The following is a 21,258-nucleotide window of genomic DNA, read 5'->3' on the forward strand; positions in this document are numbered from 1 at the left end:
AGAAAGCATCTGTCCATTTTGATTTAACAACTGTTCTTTTTTTTTTTTGCATTGGAATGTAATAAGAAGGGGTTTTTTAGGGTCGCATGGAATGTTTTTGCAAATTATAAATTGCACAGCTTCTGTGTCTGCTATTTTCATCCTACACCTGTTCCATACACAGTATATCAGTTGTTTGTAGTAGCCCTGGTTGTGGGTACTTGAGAGTAATGGGAGTGCTTTAAGTATTTTAGCAGGGATAAACTGGAATATTTTCTAGAGCATGTCTTTGACATCTAGGATAACTTTATGTATTATGATGACTCGTAAGAAAATGCCAAACAATATTTAAAAAGGAAAATGTCATTAACGGTTTTTGCCATTCAAAACTACTGATTTCTAATGCGTCAAACCAGTAACTATATTGTCCGACAAACAAAAGTACTGTAAGTTAAACCTGTCTAAACTGACATTGCCTTGAGGTTTATTAGTTAGGCAAGGGCCATCAGTGCAGTCTGTTCTAATATGTGGGTCTTGGTGTATATTTGCTACCTGGCTGAATGGGTTGGGATGAGTCAAAGCAAACCAAAGCTGGAATAAGATGGGGGAAAAGCATTCTATCACCAAAATCCACTGGAAGATATACAGCAGGTTACCGTGGCTCATGCCTATAATCATAGCTACTCAGGAGACAGATCTGAGGATCACAATTTGAAGTTAGCCTGGGTAGGAAAGTCCATAAAACTCTTATCTGCAATTAACCAGCAAAAATCTAGAAGTGGAGCTGTGGTTCAAGTGTTCAAGCATATCAGCCTTAAAGGAAAAGCTAAGGAATAGCTCCCAGGCCCTGAGTTCAAGCCACAATACAAGCACAAAAATAAATAAATCATACATACATACATACATACATACATTAAAGCATTGCAATGAATTAAGAAAAATATGTGTAACTAGTCTAATATAATTAAGAAGTCAGGAAAGCCCCAGGGATCCTCTACATGTATTAGGGAGTGGCTAATTTATGATGGCTGTTGACTATGGGGAGAATATTTGTAACCTAAAGAAGAAATGTTTCTGACAAGAACCATTGTCTCTCATGGGAAAGGGCATCTCTGACTGTTCTTTTACAGAAAATGTCTGTAATCAGGGTGGTCCATCAGTATCCATCAAAGGTTCCAATAAATTGTTCCTTCCTAAAAGATTTTACATCTAGGATACACAGGACAGACTATTTCTAGCTGAAGTGAACATTTGTTGTTGTTGACTGCCAAGAGTCCATTTCCCCTTCTTCTGGCACCAGGACTCTCAATTTCCTTTGAGGAACCACACCTTCCTCTCTCTCAACCAAGTTCTTTAATATCACTAACTCTTCCTTAGTCTGGACAGAAGGATGAGAGAGCACTGGGACTAATAACCGCATGGAGAATTTTACTCCACCAAAAGTGACTTATAAAACTCACTGACAGCTGAATGCCAGGGGCTCATGCCTGTAATCCTAGCTATTTAGGAGGCTGAGATCTAAAGACTGGTTTGAAGCCAGCCCAGGCAGGAAAGACTGTGAGATTCTTGTCTCCAATTAACCACCGCAAAACTGAAAGTAGTGTTGTGACTCAAAGTGATAGAATGCTACCACTGAGTGAAAAAGCTCAGGGACAGCACCCAGACCCTGAGTTTAAAGCTTCATGATTGACCCCAAAAAAGTCACTGATGACCTTTGTTGTGCTAAATGCCATGACCAAGCCTCAGTTTTGTCTTATTTAACCAACGAGCAACCTGAGACCCAATTTACCACTTCTTCACTCAAAATATATTACTTTTCTTCACTCCCAGGATAACATACTCTCCTAGTTTATCCCCTTTCTTTACTCCAACTTCTATTTCCCCTTCCCTATGTACCTTTGTCTCTTTCTCTTTGTCTGAATAGTTTCTCCTCTTTAAAGCTGGGCTATTTCAAGGCTGGAAACTTCTTCCCCCTTTGAATTGTACTCACTTCTTTGGTTATTTCATCCAGTCTTGCTAGATGAAAGCTCTGCACTCAAATTTCCAGCAACAAACAGAATATCTTTTCCCTACTTCATATCTTACAGATACCTCAGATTTAGCATCCAGCTTTTAGTTGAAATTGGGTCCCACTTATATTTTGCCCAGACTGGCCTTGAACCACGATCCTCCTGAATACCTAGGATTACAATGTGAGCCTTTTATGATTATTTCTAAGTGTGCCAAAGTAAAGAAAAAAACTAAGCAAAAAATGGTATCAGCAATATTTTATACAACTTAAATTATAATATGAACATTAAGCTATTATTTTTCTATTTACTCACCTTCTCACTAGGAAATTTTGTGGGTGTCCTTTTTTTCAGTGCAATACCTAATAAATTATCTTGCTGATGACACATCTCTTCAAACATGTTTCTCTGAATGTGTCTGAATAAAACCATTCTGGTCTTATGGCTCAAAGATTTTGTGTCTCATCTTCTGAATCTGGCCAACTGGACCCCAATATCCTAGTTCTAGGCTTCTAGGGCCCATCATGGTCATTTGAGAGGAAAGGCCTGAAAATGTCTAGTCACATACATTCTACACTATAACTTTGAAGACACACAAGGTTCAACTCCTCGAGAAATCATTCAAGAATAATTCCCTACCATCCTTTATCTTTCCCAAGACATTGACTTACTTCTCGGCATTTACTTATCTTCATTTCATATTCTCAACTTCTCACTACCCTGTCCATTTTCTATTAAGTTCACAATAAAATAAAAATTATTCATATCTTCTTTCTCTTTGGAAATAAAATTTGTATAGGCATTAATAAGATATAAAAATGTATATACACTGTAACTTCACATAGGAGAAAATTATAATATAATTGAGAAGACTGGATTAACATGTCCAGTTTTATATCATCAGAAGAATGTTCTATTCACAAGTATTCACTGAAAGTTCACAAAAATTTACCATATGCTTAGTTACAAGAAAACCCTTAGAGGGCTGGGAATGTGGCCTAATGGTAAAGTGCTTGCCTAGCATACATGAAGCCCTGGGTTTGATGCCTCAGTACCATATAAACAGAAAAGGCCAGAAGTGGCATTGTGGCTCAAGTGATAGAGTACTAGCTTCGAGCAAAAGAAGCCCAGGGACAGTGCTTAAGCCCTGAGTTCAAGCCCCAGGATTGGAAAAAAAAAAAAAAAGCCCTTAGAAATCATACAGCCGTTCTTTCTTACCATTCATTGTGAAACAAAATAAAATTAATAATGGGCTAAACAAAAATTAAAACAATTTAGAATTTTAAAACTGCTGTAATTTCAATACTGTGAAATATGTGAAATTTACATAATCTCCTAATCTCAATTTTAAAAAAAGAGAAGTGAGAGAAGGGTTGGGAGCGATGGGTGACAATGTCAGACACCTTGTATTCGTATACTGTTTTGTAGAATGGCAACTTTTTTGGACAACTACTTAAAGATAATAAAAAAATTTAGAAAACTGCTGTGACTTAAAGAGGCACTAAAAATGTAGTGTGAGTGCCAGGTATAGTGGTACACACTATAATACCAGCTACTCAAACACTCTCTGAAAAACTAAAAGTAAAATGGAGCTGGGCACTAGTTGCTCATACCTGTAATCCTAGCTACTCAGGAGGCTGAGATCTGATGATCGCAGGAAAGTTCGTGAGACTCTTATTTACAATAAACTATTCAGAAGAAATGGAAGTGGTGCTGTGGCTCACATGGTAGAGAGCTAGCCTTGAACAGAGAGCAGCTCAGGAACAGTGCCCAGGCACTGAGTTTAAGCCCAGGTCCAGCAAAAAAAAAAAAAAAAAAGTAAAATGGACTGGGGGCATAAAGTATTCACATGCATAAGTCCCTAAGTTCAATACTCAGACAAAAAAAAGAAAAAGAAAGTAATATCTAAATACTTAGCAAATTATACAACTCTATATGAGATTGTGTTGGATCTAATCATAGTTGCAATTCATATAAATAGACTAAGAGTAACCAGGTCCCAGTGGCTCATGCTTGTAATGCTAGCTACTCAGGGGACTGGGGTGTGAGGATTGTGGTACATAGCTAGTCCAGACATTTATGTCTAGGAGACTCATATCTCCAAATAACTATCAAAAAAGCCAGAAGTAGAGCTGTGGCTCAACTGGTAGAGTACTAGCCTTGAGCAAAAAAGCTCAGATACAGCACCCACACCCTGAGTTTGTGCCCCAGAACTGGCATAAAAACAAAACAGCAGCAAAAATCCTAAGAGCAGTTTCAGAGAAACCATTATTACAAGTATGGTGAAAAAGGTGAATATCTTTATGTAATGAAGCACTTACATCATTTAAATAGGCATAAGGATATTAATAGTATCCAAAAGGTAAAGAAAATTATGTAAAAAATCAAATTCATAGTAATGAAACAAATGAAAACTAAAACTTAAAAGTGGGTAAGACTGTCAGGTGCTGGTGGCTCAGGCCTGTAATCCTAGCTACTCAGGAAGCTAAGATCTGAGGATCACAGTTCAAAGCCAGCCAGGGCAGGAAAGTCCATGAGACTCTTATTTCCAATTAACCACAAGAAAACCAGTGGCACTGTGGATCAAGTGGTAGAGTGCTAGCCTTGAGCTGAAGAGCTCTAGGACAGTGCCCAGGCCCAGAGTTCAAGCCCCACCACTGACAAAAAAAAAAAAAAAAGTAGGTAAGATTTTTTTTTTTCAAAATAATTGAGGTTGGAGGCATGGCTCATTTGGTAAAGCGCCAGCCAAGGAGCAAAAGCATCAAATACTGAGTTTGCATCCTGGTGTTGGACAATATAAAAATGAAAAAGCTGTGAGGGATTAGTCAAACAGAACTGCTTATGGGATCACAAGGAGTCCACCCTTTGGGAATGCATCTTGGCAACAGAGATGAAGTACTTTAGAAAATATTTACAAATTTTCAACAAGTAATTCTACTTCTGGGATTCTATCCTCAGAGTGAATACTTACTTATGGAAAAATTTCCCACAAAGACATTTATTGGAAGTGGGAAAAACTTAAATGTTCAGTGAAATAGGGAATTGTTACATGAAGTCTGTAACTATACAAATTATGCTAAGAGGCCAGGTGCTGGTGGCTCATGCCTATAATCCTAGCTAGTCAGGAGGCTGAGATCTGAGGATCATGGTTCAAAGCCAGGCCAGGCAGGAAAGACCGTGAGACTCTTATCTCCAATAAACCTCTAGAAAACTGAAAGTGGCACTGTAGCTCAAGAGGTAGAGTGCTTGCCTTGAGCTGAAGAGTGCAGGGACAACACCTAAGCCTAGAGTTCAAGCCCCATGACTGACAAAAAAAAAGCTAAGAAAGGCTACACTATAAAATGGAAAATGCTTGTAATTCACTGCTGCTCTAAAAACCATACTTTAACATACAGTCTAATGAGTGTGGTGCTATCTCTTAGCTTTTTGAGGTCCTACTCAAAAATACTAAACGAGAGAAACAACCTAGGCATAGAAAAAGGTGACTTCAGCCAGGTACCAGTGGCTCATGCCTGTAATCCTAGCCACTCAGGAGGCTGAGATTTGAGGACCACAATTCAAAGCCAGCCCACGAAGGAAAGTCTGTGAGACTCTTCTCTCCAATTAACCACCAGAAAACTGAAAGTGGCACTGTGGCTCAAGTGGTAGAGTACTTGCCTTGAGCTGAAGAGCTCAGGTAACAAGCACCCAGGCCCAGAGTTCAAGCCCCACAACCGACAAAGAAAAGAAAAAGGGGACTTCATAGAAACACACCAAAATATCATGAGGGACTATTTTTCTTCTCACCCCAATTTATAGTCATAAAGAACTATATGACTATATTTATATCCTTCAAAAGAAACCCCTTGTCTTTTTAAATGAAATTATTCCTTAAATATGGACTCCAAAAGGAATCCTTTCAATCACTTCATGCATCATTATACTTTCATGCACCAGATTTCAAATGTGCTGGTCATTGGTTTTGAAATGTCATTATCATACATCACTTCTTACATGTTATTTCAACTATTATGTTTTTTTGTTGTTGTTGTTGGTCATGGGGCTTGAACTCTGGGCCTGGGCGCTGTCCCTCAGCTCTTCAGCTCAAGGCGAGCGCTCTACCACTTGAGCTACAGCGCCACTTCCGGTTTTCTGGTGGTTTATTGGAGATAGGAGTCTGGCGGTCTCTCCTGCCCAGGCTGGCTTTGCACCGCGATCCTCAGATCTCAGCCTCCTGAGTAGCTAGGATTACAGGCGTGAGCCACCAGCACCCGGCAAACTATTATGTTTTAATGTTTGAAATTATTGACATAATACGCATGTCTCCTTTTACAAAATACCTCTGTTGCTCAGTATGATGGCACATGTCTATTGTCCCAGTGGAATCAGATCTCAGGCAGAAAATTCAAGACCAGCCTAGCTTAAAAAAGGAAATCCTATCAAAAATCTTTTACATGAGCAAGGTGCCAGTGGCTCATGCCTGTAATCCTAGCTATTCAGGAGACTGACAATCAGGGTTTGAAGCTAGCCTTGGGCAGGAAAGTCCATGAAACTCTCATCTTCAATTAATCACATAAAAAGCCAGAAATGGCTCTGTGGCTCAAGTGGCAGAGTGCTAGCCTTGAGCAAAAGGAGCTCAGGGACAGCACCAAGGGCCAGAGTTCAAACTCCATGGCCAGAAAAAAAAATATTTTTCATGGAAAATAAAACCATAATATAACTAAAACCATCTTTGAGAAAGGAAACACTTCTTACTGTAGGGCATATTTTCTGCCACTATTCCTGGGTCTCTAATGTCACTTTGATATTGTAGCTGAAAAGTGCAAGATGCATGCCTGTAAGGCAATCTCTTCCCTGGCTTCTTTCTCCATAACTTCAGCTACAACCCCCCTCCAATTTTCCAAACCTAAAGAAAGTCCAGTGTATTGCTGTGCATCCATTCTCCTGCCTTTGTGTCTAGGATTCCCACTTTGCTTCTTCAAAGTGCAGACAATGCTCCAGGCGTGCTGCTCCCAATCTCAGGGACCTGAGTCTCCACCATGCCCAGTTCCTCAGGACTCTAACACCTGCACCAAGTTCTGGAGACAGACACACATTCCACACTAGCATTTCTTAAGCAGGAAGTAGACAATAAGAGAAGCTTAGGGAAACCTAGAGCCATGGAAACAAGGTAGGAATGTTTAGGGACTCCAACACAAGTGTGTGCTGAAAATTCAGGCTGGTTCCTAGGATATAGCAAACTAGGGGCCTGACTGTCCTGTTCTAGGACGTACATTTGATGAATGAACAAATGAAATAGGTTTCCCATCGTCCTGCATTGACAAATAGCTGACTGGTGATTCAAAGTGGTAGCTGGGACAGGAAAGGGACATGGTCAGTTAGAACCAAAATAAACCCTTAGACTATAGCATGCAATGACTCTACAGTATTGCTAGTTGAAGTGTAGTCTGTGGAGGGTCAACATTATCATCACTTGGGAGTTATAATGCTAGACATGCCTAACTCCAGCCCTATCTCAGAACTTCCAGATGAGAATCTGCATATTAAAATTATTTCCAATGATTAAAATGTGTATTTGAGGAACACAGATTCAGGAAACACACACATACACAATCACCAAGACTAAGCTTGTAACTCCTTTCTTCTGTACTTCCATCAAAGCCATAAAAATGTCAGATGATTATTCACCATAGGCACTACCCTCCATTTTGGCATCTCTCCAAAATGTTTCAAAGAATAAACTCTATGTTATTCTCCCCAGGCCTCACCTTCCTTCTGCACAAGCTGAGCCCAGCACATCTAAACAACTGCCAGTGGAATTAAACACTGCTTCCTTTGGACACAATGATTGTAGAGATTGGAGAAATCACCAAGAGGGGAGGGAAAAGAGGGGAAGAGAGAGAGAGAGACAGAGAGACAGAGAGAGAGACAGAGACAGAGAGAGAGACAGAGACAGAGAGAGAGAGAGAGAGAGAGAAGAGAGAGAGGAGAGAGAAACACTGCAAATGTGGTTTGGCCAAGTAAAAGCAATACCAATAACAATAATTTGTAAAAATGGCTTGCCAGATGTATCTTATCACCAGACAGGAAAATTATGATTAAGGAAATCATTTAATGTGCAGCTGATTCATTTGTAAAGGTTTATTTGATTATATCATTGGTAATCCCAAACTTATGGCCAGAGCTAGACTCTGGACTTCTGCCTTTAAATCTCCAGCATAGACACATAAATATTCTGCTCGTTCAGAACTTGGAAAGGAGAAAGAGCTTTTAACTCTCCATTCTAGGCTATTGTTTGGTTAAGGGAAAGAGAAAAATCCTTAAGCATTGTTGGGAGGGGGAAGGACTTCTAATGAGTAGTAGGCTCCAAGTCCAAGAAATGCTGCATTCCCCCCCCCAAAAAAAAAGCCATCACTCCCAATTCTGCTTCTCATTGCTTTTCTTTCTTTCTTCCTTTCTTTCTTCTTTTCTTTCTATCATTTCTTTCTATCATTTGTTTCATTTCTTTCTTTTTTTTTTTTGTCGGTTGTGGGCTTGAACTCTGGGCCTAGGCGCTGTCTCTTAGCTCTTAATCTCAAGGCTAGCACTCTACCACTTGAGCCACAGTGCCACTTTCCTGCCTGGGCTGGCTTTGAACTGTGATCCTCAGATTTCAGCTTCCTGTGTAGCTAGGATTACAGGCATGAGCCACCAGCGCCCAGCTTCTCATGGCTCCCTCTTTATACTACTATATGGCTCTTAGAAGTAAAAACTCACATTTTAAGAGACCAGGCTTTGTATCCTAACCACATGAGTCAAAATTCACTCTCTACCTATTACTAGCTAGCTGTGTGACCTTGGCAAAGTTAACTTCCACCTACAACTGTAAGATACAGGAACCAATATCACAGAGTTGTGAAGATTACGTGGGACAACACAAGCTGGGCGCTGGCGGCTCACACCTGTAATCCTAGTTACTCAGGAGGCTGAGATCTGAGGATCATGGTTCAAAGCCAGCCTGGGCAGGACAGTCGGTGAGACTCTTATCTCCAATTAACCACCAGAAAACCGGAAGTGGCACTGTGGCTCAAGTGGTAGAGTGCTTGCCTTGAGCTGAAAAGCTGAGGGACAGCACCCAAGCCCAGAATTCAAGCCCCACTACCACCAACAACAACAAAAAAAATTACAGTGTCTGACACATAATAAATAATCAATGTTAGCTATTATTAGTACTTCACTGAGCCTGGTTTCAGTTAGAGATGGTTGTGTTTATGTCTCCCTCCCATACTAGATCAAGACAAGCTGTTTATATACCAAGCAACTGGCATAGGAACTTACAAATGGTGGACACACAATAGTACTTGTTGAATTGATTTGAAGGTATGCCAGGAAGAGGAAAGGGAGGGTGTGCTGGCAACAAATTGAATGTACTTTATCATTTTAACCAGGGCCAACCTCTGTAGTGTTTGTTTTTCTTTCACTGTGAGAGCACCCTGTCTCAGGCACCAAGGTTGCTATGAAGTGGGTCTGGGAAGCTCAGAAACAGCAGAGAAATACCAGGACACATTTAAAATCTCCAGTTTGGCTCTTTGCTGAATAGGGGATGGATCTAAAACTCAGCTAAACTTGGTTCTCTGGCAGAGTCATGTTAGCAGTAAACATCATCCATGGTGAGAGGAGACACATTTTGATTTTATGTATCTACCTACAAGAATGTCTTTACAGATTGTGCAGAGTTGCAGGCACCAGCAAGGTAGAAGCCGCTTCCTGACTTTTAAGTGAAAATTAGCTAAGATAAAAATACTTATTTACTAGATCCTTATTAAGTGCTCATTAAGGAGCTCAAGGTGCTCATGACTGGTCAGTATCTTCCTGACTTGCACAGAGATCAGGGTATACCACCCCATGGGGAAAGATAGCATCTTCTTTAAGATGGACAGTACTTCAAGAACCTGTCATGGGAGCTGGCAAGTGTAACCACCAAGTGACTCACAATAAGGATGTCAGAAACCTGTAGTGGATCTGATGAAGAAGACTCTGGGTTTACTCCAAACACTGGCCACTGCATCTCTCCTGGATCTTCCTGAATCAGCATTCAGTCAGTCAGCTTCTGAGTGGCTTCTAGCAGCAAGTCCTCTAGGACTGCTGCACAAGCACCCACATTGGGCCCCTGACTTCTGTGCTTCTATGATGATGGAGGTCTCTCTCCTACCATCCTGTCCATGCTGAAAATCATGTGGTTATGAGTTTGAAGACTCACTTTGAACAAGGCAAAAACAAAGAAATTGTAACTAAGGAAGTGTGGAAGGTGGTTTAAGGGGCAGGAATATAGATACATATAATTGTCACCTTCAGCATGAAGAGTGAGATACTGTAGAAACATCCAAGATGGGATCTAACTTGGGCTCAAAGTACTGGAGAAGGCTTAAAGGGTTTGTAATCCTCATGGTTAGGCTTGAAGGAGCAATAGCAACAGCAAACACTCAATGAGCACCTATCACTTATCAGACCCTTTTCTAAGACCCTTGTATGGATCTTCCCGTATTGTCCTGACAACAACAATATGAAACAGATATTCTTTTCATTTTACAGGTAAGAAACTGAGGCACACAGTAAATGATAGAGCCAAGATTTCAAATGAAGCAAGTTAGCTTCAGAATGAAGTAGTAAAGGGGGTAAATTGCCTTAAGGTGCAGGAAAGTGCCTTGCAACAATCTAAGAGGAAGGGAAAGAGCAGTTCCCTTGGGGAACTGAAAGTAGCCCAGTAGTGATGACTTAGCTGGGAGAGGGGGGAGGATGTTGGGGCAGAAGTTCACAGATGACTGGGCTCACTCTGTAGGTAGAAGAGAAATGAGAAGCAGGGAATTTCTGGTCTGATCTAGACTCTTCAACAGCTAGCTGTATGATTCATATCACCTAACACTTCTTGACAGTTCACCTCTTTTGTAAAAGGCCATAAGAACAATATCCACTTTTCTCTCATAAAGAATGCCCTTGAGCACCAAATGAGAAAAATGTATATGAACCTGATTGCGAAGTTCAAGTTCCTTCACATACCTGAGATTTTATCAGCATCATTTCTCCAGGTAGCTTCAGGAATTCACAAATGTTAAGGCATCTGGGAGAGCCTTGTGAGCAGCACAGTGCAAGGGGTGGGGAGCAGAAAAGCCCTTATATAGATCCTGCTCACAGCAACATTCACCACTTCCTAACTATGTCATTCCCAGGATGAGTTATTTTCCCAGTTCCTCAACTTCCTCATCTGGAAAATGGGGATACTAATGACAGTACTTACCTTCAATGGCTGAAGTGAGGACTAAACAGCACATGTGTGGAGTAAGCTTAGAACAGCTCCCAGCACAGAATTAAAGATTTAGTCAACCTTAACAGCTATCATTACTTTAACTGTAAGCAATCTGTTGGCTCTTCATCTTATTCCTCCACAGTCTTTGTGATAAAAATGTGCTGGTATATTTAAAGTCAGGGATGAAGGTTTGAGACTCTACTTTCCTTCACTCCTGCAGAGATTCTTCCAGGCTTCTAAAGTCTGGCAAGCAGCTGGCTCTCTGTCCTGGCAGAAAATGCCCAAAAGAGGTAAAAAGACAGAGCATGCACACCATTTGTGCAAACATGCTGTTCTTGTGGTTTGAAACAAAATATAAATGTAGTCAGTCAGATATGACCTGCTCTTTTGAGACAGAACTCTCTTATGCTTCCCTTCACTCCTCCTTACCCTTCACTGACAAGCACACTCTCCCACACATCTCAGGAAACTCTCAGCCTTTTGTAAGACTTGCTCCAGGGTCCTGTTGTGACAGCCTTTTGCCACATTAACTTATCCATCCAACTCCCAGCAGGGAAGCCTTTGCTAATTTCACCACAGCAAAGTACACAGGAAATTCAAAAACAAATCTACACAGAACCCAGCATCTTCAAGAAAATACATTGCTGAGGATCTAACACAGGCTAGATGACTCCAGACTGTAGATGAAGCAGCTGCCAGTTAAAGCAGCAAGGGAACAACAACAAAATCCATTCGCCTCTAAAAAGCACAATTTGCATACAATTAATATTCATGAGTTCATCCAGCTGGCTCAAGATTCACTCTTGATTAAAACCCTGAGCTTTGCTTCCTAAAACTTTTCCCAAGTTCTTTCTCTGCCTCCTCTCACAAGGAAGAGGGTGGGAAAGTTCATTCAGGGCTTTTTGCCTCTAGTTCTTTCAAGTACTTGCTTTTGATCTAGGCTTCCCCCCCCCCCTCCTTTTTTCTTAACACTTCGGATCAAATCAGTTTGGTCTTACCTTCTATATCTTCCATAAGTAGCAGCTTTTGTTTCCTTCCTCTTTCTTAGTTTTGTTTTCTGTTTTTTGTTTTTCCAGCCTGGATTGCTGTGGTCGGTCTTAGTGAGAGAGGTACTCAAGGATCAGAGATATAACAGACCCTTGGGCTTGTGGGAGGGGCTAAATTAGCCAGCCCCGTTTCGGAAGGAACCTCGAACCCTATGTGTTTTTCATTGACAGAAAGGACAGATTGGCCGAAGAGTCTAACAGCTCATTTCCCTAGTTACTCAAAGGCTTGCCTGCCTCGTGTTGCAGCTTTTCCTGTTCTTGAACAAATGTATTTCCAAGCTCCCTCTCTCCTTTTCTTCTCCCTCCTTTCATCCCCCCCCCCTCTTTTCTTCCTTTCATGTCTTATGTCTTTTCTCTCTCTGTAATAGAAATCCAGTTTCTCTCCCTAGGAAAAGTCATCTTGACTACAAGCAAAAAAAAAAAAAAAAAAAAAGTTACTTAAGTTTTACAATTATGAAGCCAAATAACAATACATTTGTTATGCTGGAGAAATCTATAAAGGCAAGAACTTTTTTTTCTGCCCCATAAGGTAGATCACTTCTGATCCCAAGACAGACAGCAATCCTTTTCAGGATCATTATGACAGAAGCTCATCAGGTCACTCAAGCAATGTCCAATTGCAGGAGAAGCCAGGAGGCAAAGGAGGCTGCTGGCTGGAACCTTTTTTTTTTTTTCCTGGCTCAGGGCCTGGGTGCTGTCCCTTGGCTTTTGCTCTCAGGTTTGGTACTATACCACTTGAGCTACAGCTCTACTCCTGCCTTTTTTTGGTGTGTGTGTGGTTAATTGGAATTAAGAGTCTCATAGACTTCCCTGCCTATGGTAGCTTCAAGTTTGATCCTCTGATTTTAGCCTAGGATTACAGGCATGAGTCACTGACTCCCCGTGGGAACCTCTATCTTGGCACAGGTCATTCACCTTTTCCCAACTTTGATTTCATACCTCCATAAGCTAACCTTCTATATGAATTGGCTTGCCATACCTAGACTTTACAAGATGATCTAAATGTCTGACCAGATCATTTTAAAACTATTTTCAAGCTACTATTTTAAAAATTATTTTTAATGTACAAAGTTTTTTTGAAACTAAGACAAGTGCTAACCCTCTTACATGAAGGTAAGTCCTCAAAGCCTTAGGCAGTTTCTCCCTCCACCGAGTGGTTACAAACCTCAATCAGCATTTGAGGTTTGACAGAGATCTCAGATATCCAGTCTAATCCAGGGATAGATGCAGTTAAAGAAAGGACCTGCTCCGATTGGTGCAGATAAAGAGCAGGAAACTGGTTTCCCCATGGTCCAAGTAAGGTTTCTTCCACACAGTGGGAACTCAGGAAATGTTCCATAAATAAATGTTGGATGAACGAATGAATGAATGAATGCATAGCAAGAAAGTTGGAAGGCAGACCTGGCTTCCAGATTCCTGACATTTTTTCCTACATTGTTTTATCATCACACATTTTGTGTCTAAAGCTAATTATACTGTAAGGCATCTTTTTGTTCCACTATTAGATTGGTGACCACCAAGGATTGATTTCTGTCTATACAGAGACTACAGTTCCCATTATACTTTCAGTCATTCACTATACTTTCAGTCAATGCAAGGACTGAATTTAGTTTAGACATCTCATTTAATAGTACATTAATATTATTATGAATGTTATTAACCAAATAAAAAATTTTGAATTCTCTAATGAATATGGAGCTATATAACAATACTTTGTCTCACTAAATAGGGTACTTACAGGATTTTGTATTTATAATAATAACTAATTTTACTAAATGAAAAAAATCCAATAGATGCCTTTTCCAGAGCCAGTTAGACTGTAGCTTTAATAATGAATAATGGTTTGTTATGTTGTTTTTAAGAAATTATGATAGTGTTACAGACTGGTGGCTCATGTTGTAATCCTAGCTACTCAGGAGGCTGAGATCTGAGGATCATGGTTAGAAGTCAGGTCAGGTTGGAAAGTCTATGAGATTCTTTTTTGTTTGTTTATTTGTTTTTGGTCCGGTTGTGGGGCCTGAACTCTGGGCCTGGGTGCTGTCCCTCAGCTCTTCAGCTCAAGGCTAGCGCTCTACCACTTGAGCCACAGCGCCACTTATGGCTTTTTTCTTTTTGCTTATGTTGTGCTGAGGAATTGAACCCAGGACCTCAGGCATGCAAGGCAAGCATGCTACCACTGAGCCACCTTCCCAGCCCCTCTATGAGATTCTTATCTCCACAAAAAACTGGAAGTGAGCTGTGGCTCAAGTGGTAGATTGTAGTCTTGAACACAAAAGCACCCAGGCCTAGAGTTCAAGCCCAAGGACTGGCAAAAGAAAGGAAAAGAAGAGGGGGGGGGAAGGGAAGAAGGGAGGGAGGGAGGGAGGGAGGGAGGAAGGAAGGAAGGAAGGAAGGAAGGAAGGAAGGAAGGAAGGAAGGAAGGAAGGAAGGAAGGAAGGAAGGAAAGCAGGCAGGGAAGGAAAGAGAGAGGGAAAGAGGGAGGGAGGGAGGAAGAAAGGAAGGGAGGGAGGGAGGGAGGGAGGGAAGGAAGGGAAGGGAAGGGAGGGAGGGAGGAAGGAAGATGGATGATAGAGCCTAGCACCAGTAACTCATACATGTAATCCTAGCTACTCAGTTGGCTAAAATCTGTGGATTGTGGTTCGAAGCCAGCCCAGGCAGGTTTGAAGTTCATGAGACTCTTATCTCCAATTAACCACCAGAAAACCACCAGAAGTAGAGCTGTTGTTCAAAGTGACAGAGTGCTAGTCTTGAGCAGAAAAGCTCAGGGACAGCACCTTGGCCTTGAATTCTGACAAAAAGAAAAGAAAAGAAATAGGATATTTGTCAATATCAATAATCTTTATGAATTTATGAATGCCTTTGTACTACTGTTTGGGGGGGATATGAGAAACAGCATGCTTACAACAAGCTTGTGAACTACAGGATGGAAACCAGACTATCAAAGCCCTCCCTCCCCAAAAAAGAACTTAATGATTGAGGGAAAGATCTAGAATGTATGAGGGGATCAGGTACACACCTGTATCTGTCAATGAGTGCCTTACTGTGGGCACTGAAGCAAAGTTCTTCATTTTAAACAAAATTATAATTCAAAGCAACTCCTATCATGTCCTACTTGCATACTGTCAAATAAAGGTGACTTCACTCATTCTGTTAGTCTCCTTTGGCCTCATGGAAGAGGACATCGAAAGACCTGTGCAAATTCTAGCTCAACCAGGAAAGGTAAAATTCTCATTTGTATCTAACGCTTTATAAAAATGTAAAGTTCATCTGACTTGGCTACACAGTAAAAGAAACAAAGTTTTAGTGCCTAACTCATTTACATGGACCTTCTGGTGATATTTAATGCTTTTTGATGGTAGCATGCTCTACTCTGTGCTTCAAGTTAATCATATTGTCCAGTGTACACACACTCTCAGCATGGTGAAAATGTTATGGTTAAGTATGTATTACCTACCATTCACACAAGAATAAGTTACAAAAGAAATAGAGGAGGAATCTGTTTAAAGACTCAAGACCTTATCTTAAAAATCAAATCTTGTAGTCTGGGAATGTGGCTTAGTGGTAAAGTGCTTGCCTAGCATGCATGAAGCCCTGGGTTCGATTCATCAGTATCACATACACAGAAAAAGCTGATAGTGACACTGTGATTCAAGTGGTAGAGCACTAGCCTTATGCAAAAGAAGCTCAGGGACAGTGCCCAGGCTGGCCAAAATAAAGTTAAGTCTGGTTTCTAAAAAAAAAAATCATACTTATCAAAGTTATTAGTTTTTTGCAATAGAAGTAGTAAATACAAATAAAAGAAAGGTTGGACAAATGGGATTGCATGAAACTGAAGCAAAGGACATAGCTAACAAGATCAATAGAAAGCCCACGGATTGGGAGATCTTCACTAGCCATACAATGGACAAAGGCCTCATATCTAAAATATACTTAGAACTCAAAAAATTAACTCCTCAACAACAAATCCTCAAAGAAACAACTGTCCAATTAATAAGTGGGCTAAAGACTTAAAGACAGACTTCTCTGAAGAGGAAATAAGAATAGCCAATAGACCATAAAAGAAATGCAAATCAGGGCTGGGAAGGTGGCTCAGTGGTAGAGTGCTTGTCTCCCATGCATGAGGCCCTGGGTTTCATTCCTTAGCACCACATAAGCAGAAAAAACTGGAAGTGGCAGAGCACTTGCCTTGAGCTGAAGAGCTGAGGGACAGAGCCCAGGCCCAGAGTTCAGGTCCCACAACTGACAAAAAAAAAAAAGAAAGAAATGCAAGTCAAAACAACACTGACATTCTACCTTACCCCAGTTAGAATGGCTATAATCAAGAAATCAAGAAAGTTAATAACAACAGATGCTGGAGGGGATGTGGCCAAAAGGGAACCCTACTGCATTGTTGGTGGGAGTGTAAACTTGTTCAACCACTTTAGAAAGCAGTATGGAGGTTCCTCAAAAGACTATACATAGAGCTCCTATGACCCAGCAATCCCACTTTTGGGCATTTACCCAAATGATCACAAACAAGGCCATACTAAAGCTACCAGCACAAGTATGTTTATCGCAGTATTATTCACCAGAGCTAAGATATGGAACCAACCTAGATGCCCCTCAGTAGATGAGTGGATCAAGAAAATGTGGTATATTATACACACACATATATAACTATATGTGTATATATACAATGGAAGTCTATGCCTCCATCAGAAAGAATGGCATTACCCCATTTGTTAGGAAAGGAAAGGCTTGGAAAAAATTATATTAAATGAAGTAAGTGAGACCCAAAGAAACATAGGTCCCATGGTTTCCCTTATTTGCAATAACTAGTATACAGCTAGAACAAGCAGAAAAGGTTAAAAACTATGTACATATGACCATATAAGATGATGCTAAGTGAAATGAGCCCCAAGATAGGGACACAAGAGGTTTTATCTTTGTTTTTTGTTTTTTTGGACGTGGGGCCTGAACTCTGTGCCTAGGGAGCTGTCCCTCAGCTGTTCAGCTCAAGGTGAGTGCTCTATCACTTAAGCCACAGTGCTACTTCCAGTTTTCTGGTGGTTAATTGGAGGTAAGAATCTCACTCAGCCTTTCCTGCCCAGCTGGCTTTGAACTGCAATCCTCAGATCTCAGCCTGCTGAGTAGCTAGGATTACAGGCATGAGCTACCAGTGGAAGTGATGCTGTGGCTCAAGTGGTAAAACCCTAGCCTTGAGCTAAAGAGCTTAGGGACAGCATCCAGGACCAGAGTTCAAGCTCCACAACTGACAAAAAAAAAAAAAAAATCAATTTCTGGTGTTTAGTGGGTACACAGCTTAGTTTTGCAAGATTAAGAAGCTCTGGAGATTGGTTACATTAAGTAAATATAATTAACAATGCTTAACTATTAGTCAGAAATGGTCAATAGGGCTGGGTACCAGTAGCTCACACCTGTAAACCTAGCTATTCAGAAGGCTAAGATCTAGAAGACTGTAGTTTGAAGCCAACCTGAGCACCCCGCCCCCCCCCCCTCCAAAAAAAAAAATCCTCAAGACTACATCTCCGATTAACTAGCAAAAAAAGTCAGGCACCAGCTGTGGGCAAATTGAATGAGCATGAGGTCCTTGAGTTCAAGCCTTGGGAAAACAAAAAGAAAGAGGAGGAGAGGAGAAGAAGGAGAGAAGAGAAAAGGAAAAGTCAGTGGGGTAAGTTTTATGTTGTATGTGTTTTACCAAAGATTTGAAAAATCAAACCATTCCTTTCATCGGCCCAAGCCTTTCCTTTCCTTCACAAACAACAAATCTAAGACTGTGGGCTACACTGTGCCTTCCTTTCCTTGCCCCCTTTCACTTTATCATTCGTTCTGTTCTTCATTGCATTACATTCCAATTTCTCACTCTACAACATTAAGATCACTAATGGCCTCTAACTCAAAAATTAATTTTTATTTTATCTTCCTTAATCTTTATAGCATGAACAGTTAGAGGCACTTTTCACACACAATCTTGACTAAGCAGCAGCCACATAAATTGGGCTGAGTAATAATGGTAATTACTCCATCAGTGGGGGCTAGGAGAAGGAAGGGCAGTTGGCTGGATAGAGTGGAGGATGGGCATTCTGGTCCCTACATTGTTTCTAGTTCTCCATTAAAACAGAAGTCTATTGATAAAACTAATGAAAAGAGGTACTCTAGTTTTATGTATAATAAAATAAAAGCCCAGGGTAACTATTGTACAAAGTAAGATGCTTTCCCAGTTTCAAGACTGCCATCAGTTTTACTGTATGTGAATATACTAAAATGCTTCTCATGATATTTGATACAGGGTTCAAATTCTGTGTCATTTTTGATATATTTTTGTTATTTTCTTGGTTGTGGGGCTTGAACTCTGGGTCTGGGCACTGTCCCTGAGCTCTTCAGCTCAAGGCCAGCACTCTACCACTTGAGCCACAGCACTACTTCTGGTTTTCTGGTGGTCTATTGGAGGTTAGAGTCTCAGGGGTCGGGTGCCAGTGGCTCACACCTGTAATCCTAGCTACTCAGGAGGCTGAGATCTGAGGATCATGGTACAAAGCCAGCCCAGGCAGGAAAGTCCATGAGACTCTTATCTCCAATAAACCACCAGAAAACCAGAAGTGGCTTAAGTGGTAGGGCGCTAGCCTTGAGCTGAAGAGTTGAAGGACAGTGCCCAGGCCCAGAGTTCAATCCCCATGACCGACAAAAAAAAAAAAGAGTCTCAGGGATTGTCGTGCCCGAGCTGGTTTTGAACCATGATCCTTAGATCTCAGCCTCCTGAGTAGCTAGGACTACAGGCATGAGCCACTGGCACCTGGCTTAGATATTTTTTAAATAGAATAGTCAGCTCCAAGATTATGGGGAAACTACAAGAATGTATTCTTATGACTGACAGAGATGTATAATCATAATAAATTACAGTACTTCTAAATCTTGGGGGAAAATCTTACATGTTGTATAGAAATTAATAAACCTTACCTTAGGAATTCATTTTTTTCTCCCCACCAATATTCATTTCTTTTTTAAATAGGTTTCATTGTAACAATATCATATAGGCATGCAACACAATTTGATAATATTTATCTTCCCATTGGTAGTACTGGGGAGTGGACTCAGGACCTTGAGCTTGCTATGCCCTTAAATAACTAAGTCACTTTACTGAAAAGCCTTTAACTAGGTTTTTATTTTTCTATTTTTTGCAGTCCGATCTTTAATTGAAACATGGAGCTTCCGCCTTTACAGCTTCTCACTTTCAACACCTTAAAAGTTTCCAATTATCTTCAAATTGATTTTTTTAATAAAAATATACACAAAGATATTCACAGACTGAAGAGGCTTTCCTATTATGAGTTTTTCTGGACAATTACTAAAATCTGCTTCATTTTTCTCTTAATTTTTTTTCACTGAAGGTAATGGATTAGAATCAGAAATATCAGAATCACCTATGTTTAGTTCAATACAACTATATATCAATAAATATAGCAAAACTTATAGTGAAATATAACAAAAATAACAAAATTTATATACACAAAATTGTGTATAGTTGTGTATGTATATATATGTATATGTATATATATATATTACTAGAACCTCCCAAAATAGTACCCAGGACAAAGCATCCAACACATGAATCTGTAGGGGACACTTCACATTCAAACTATATCAAATAGGTAACTTTAGGAAATAATGATTATCAATATTGGTTCATTAATTTAATCAAATATACTATATTAATGTAAATAAGAGCCTATCATACATCTTACATAATGTAACTATTCTTTAAATTGAAAAGTATTCTAGGGCTGGGAAGGTGGCTCAGTGGTAGAGCGCTTGCCTTGTATGCCTGAGGCCCTGGGTTCAATTCCTCAGCACCACATAAGCAAAAAGAAAAAAGCCGGAAGTGGCACTGTGGCTCAAGTTGTAGAGCGCTAGCCTTGAGCTGAAAAGCTGAGGGATAGTGCCCAAGCCCAGAGTTCAGGCCCCAAGACCAGACCCAGAAAAAAAAAAAAAAGAAAGAAAGAAAAGTATTCTAAAATTAAGTTTATTTAATATACATTAAATTTAACAATGTATAGATGTTTAAATGCAGCTGTCACGCTGAATCTCCTTGCTAAAGCACATGTTTATTAAAGTAACTGTTACAAAATAACGTATTAGAAATGCTTTTCCAAAAGCATTTGATACACATGATTTCTTGTTCAAACATAGAGCATTATATCCATTTTCAGCAAAACAAAGTTAACTTGGGCTGTGTGCCAAGGCAGACAAACAGCCTTACTTATGTTCAATGTGATAGTAGTATTCAAATCTTTCCATCCATGACACACAATATTCCCATTGGTGGGAGGGGTGCGGAAGTAGTCTCTCAAGTTGATTCTTCACTGGCTCAAAAACTTTCCAAATGAGTGTGTCAGGGGAGAAATGAGAAATTCTGGGGCCAGGGAGGGCAGGAAAGGAGTAGATGCTGGTTCCAGCACTTAAAAAAAATTAAAAACATAATAAAAGGAAGGAAAAGGCCTAGGCTTCTACAGACAGGACCACCCTTTTATGGGAACACTGCCAAGGGAACTTAAAGTAGCTCTGAGAGAGAGGAGATGGTATTATAGAAAATTTACCACATTAGCTAACTTTTATTAACCACCCCCCCTCCCCCGCCAGGATTATACATTCCAAGCAGTCAAGATTCCATAAATCTTTGTCTTCTAGTCCACTGCTGTTCTTAAAAGGCCGTGGAAAGTTTTAAAGGACAAACAGCTTGCCTCTAGGGTCATGCTGATTCAAAAGACCACTGTAGCTCAGCTTGCAGCAGGAAGCTATTGTATTATTGTGGGTGTCTCCACCTTTGCAGAGCTCAGCTAGAGGTGACAAAGCATTGAGACAATGACAAAACTAGGCCAACTTTTCTCTTTTACATTAGGTTGTTGGTACCGATCTTGTGACCTTCCTCAAATTTCCATAAGGAAAACTAAATGTAAGTCAGATC

The 21,258-nt window shown here is 40.3% G+C and overlaps 1 protein-coding gene across 5 annotated transcripts in view; it reads right to left on the reverse strand.

The window, feature by feature from the left end:
- Window positions 1–12,405, reverse strand: part of Entpd1 (ectonucleoside triphosphate diphosphohydrolase 1) — an 81,558-nt gene extending 69,153 nt beyond the window's left edge. For 2 of the 5 annotated variants that reach the window (XM_042689418.1, XM_042689414.1), the window contains exon 1: window positions 12,249–12,405. Coding sequence is in view for 3 of the 5 variants with exons in the window: in XM_042689414.1 (XP_042545348.1) it covers window positions 12,249–12,264 (16 nt within the window). In the remaining 2 variants the exon portion in view is untranslated. Of the gene's footprint in view, window positions 1–11,003; window positions 11,020–11,241; window positions 11,823–12,248 lie in introns of those variants that run through there. The other 3 variants (XM_042689416.1, XM_042689413.1, XM_042689415.1) reach the window with 3 other exon arrangements.
- Window positions 12,406–21,258: the final 8,853 nt, after the last annotated feature.

This window comes from Dipodomys spectabilis, unplaced genomic scaffold (assembly GCF_019054845.1).
Source record: "Dipodomys spectabilis isolate Male_0828 unplaced genomic scaffold, ASM1905484v1 ptg000125l, whole genome shotgun sequence".
Taxonomy (NCBI): domain Eukaryota; kingdom Metazoa; phylum Chordata; class Mammalia; order Rodentia; family Heteromyidae; genus Dipodomys; species Dipodomys spectabilis.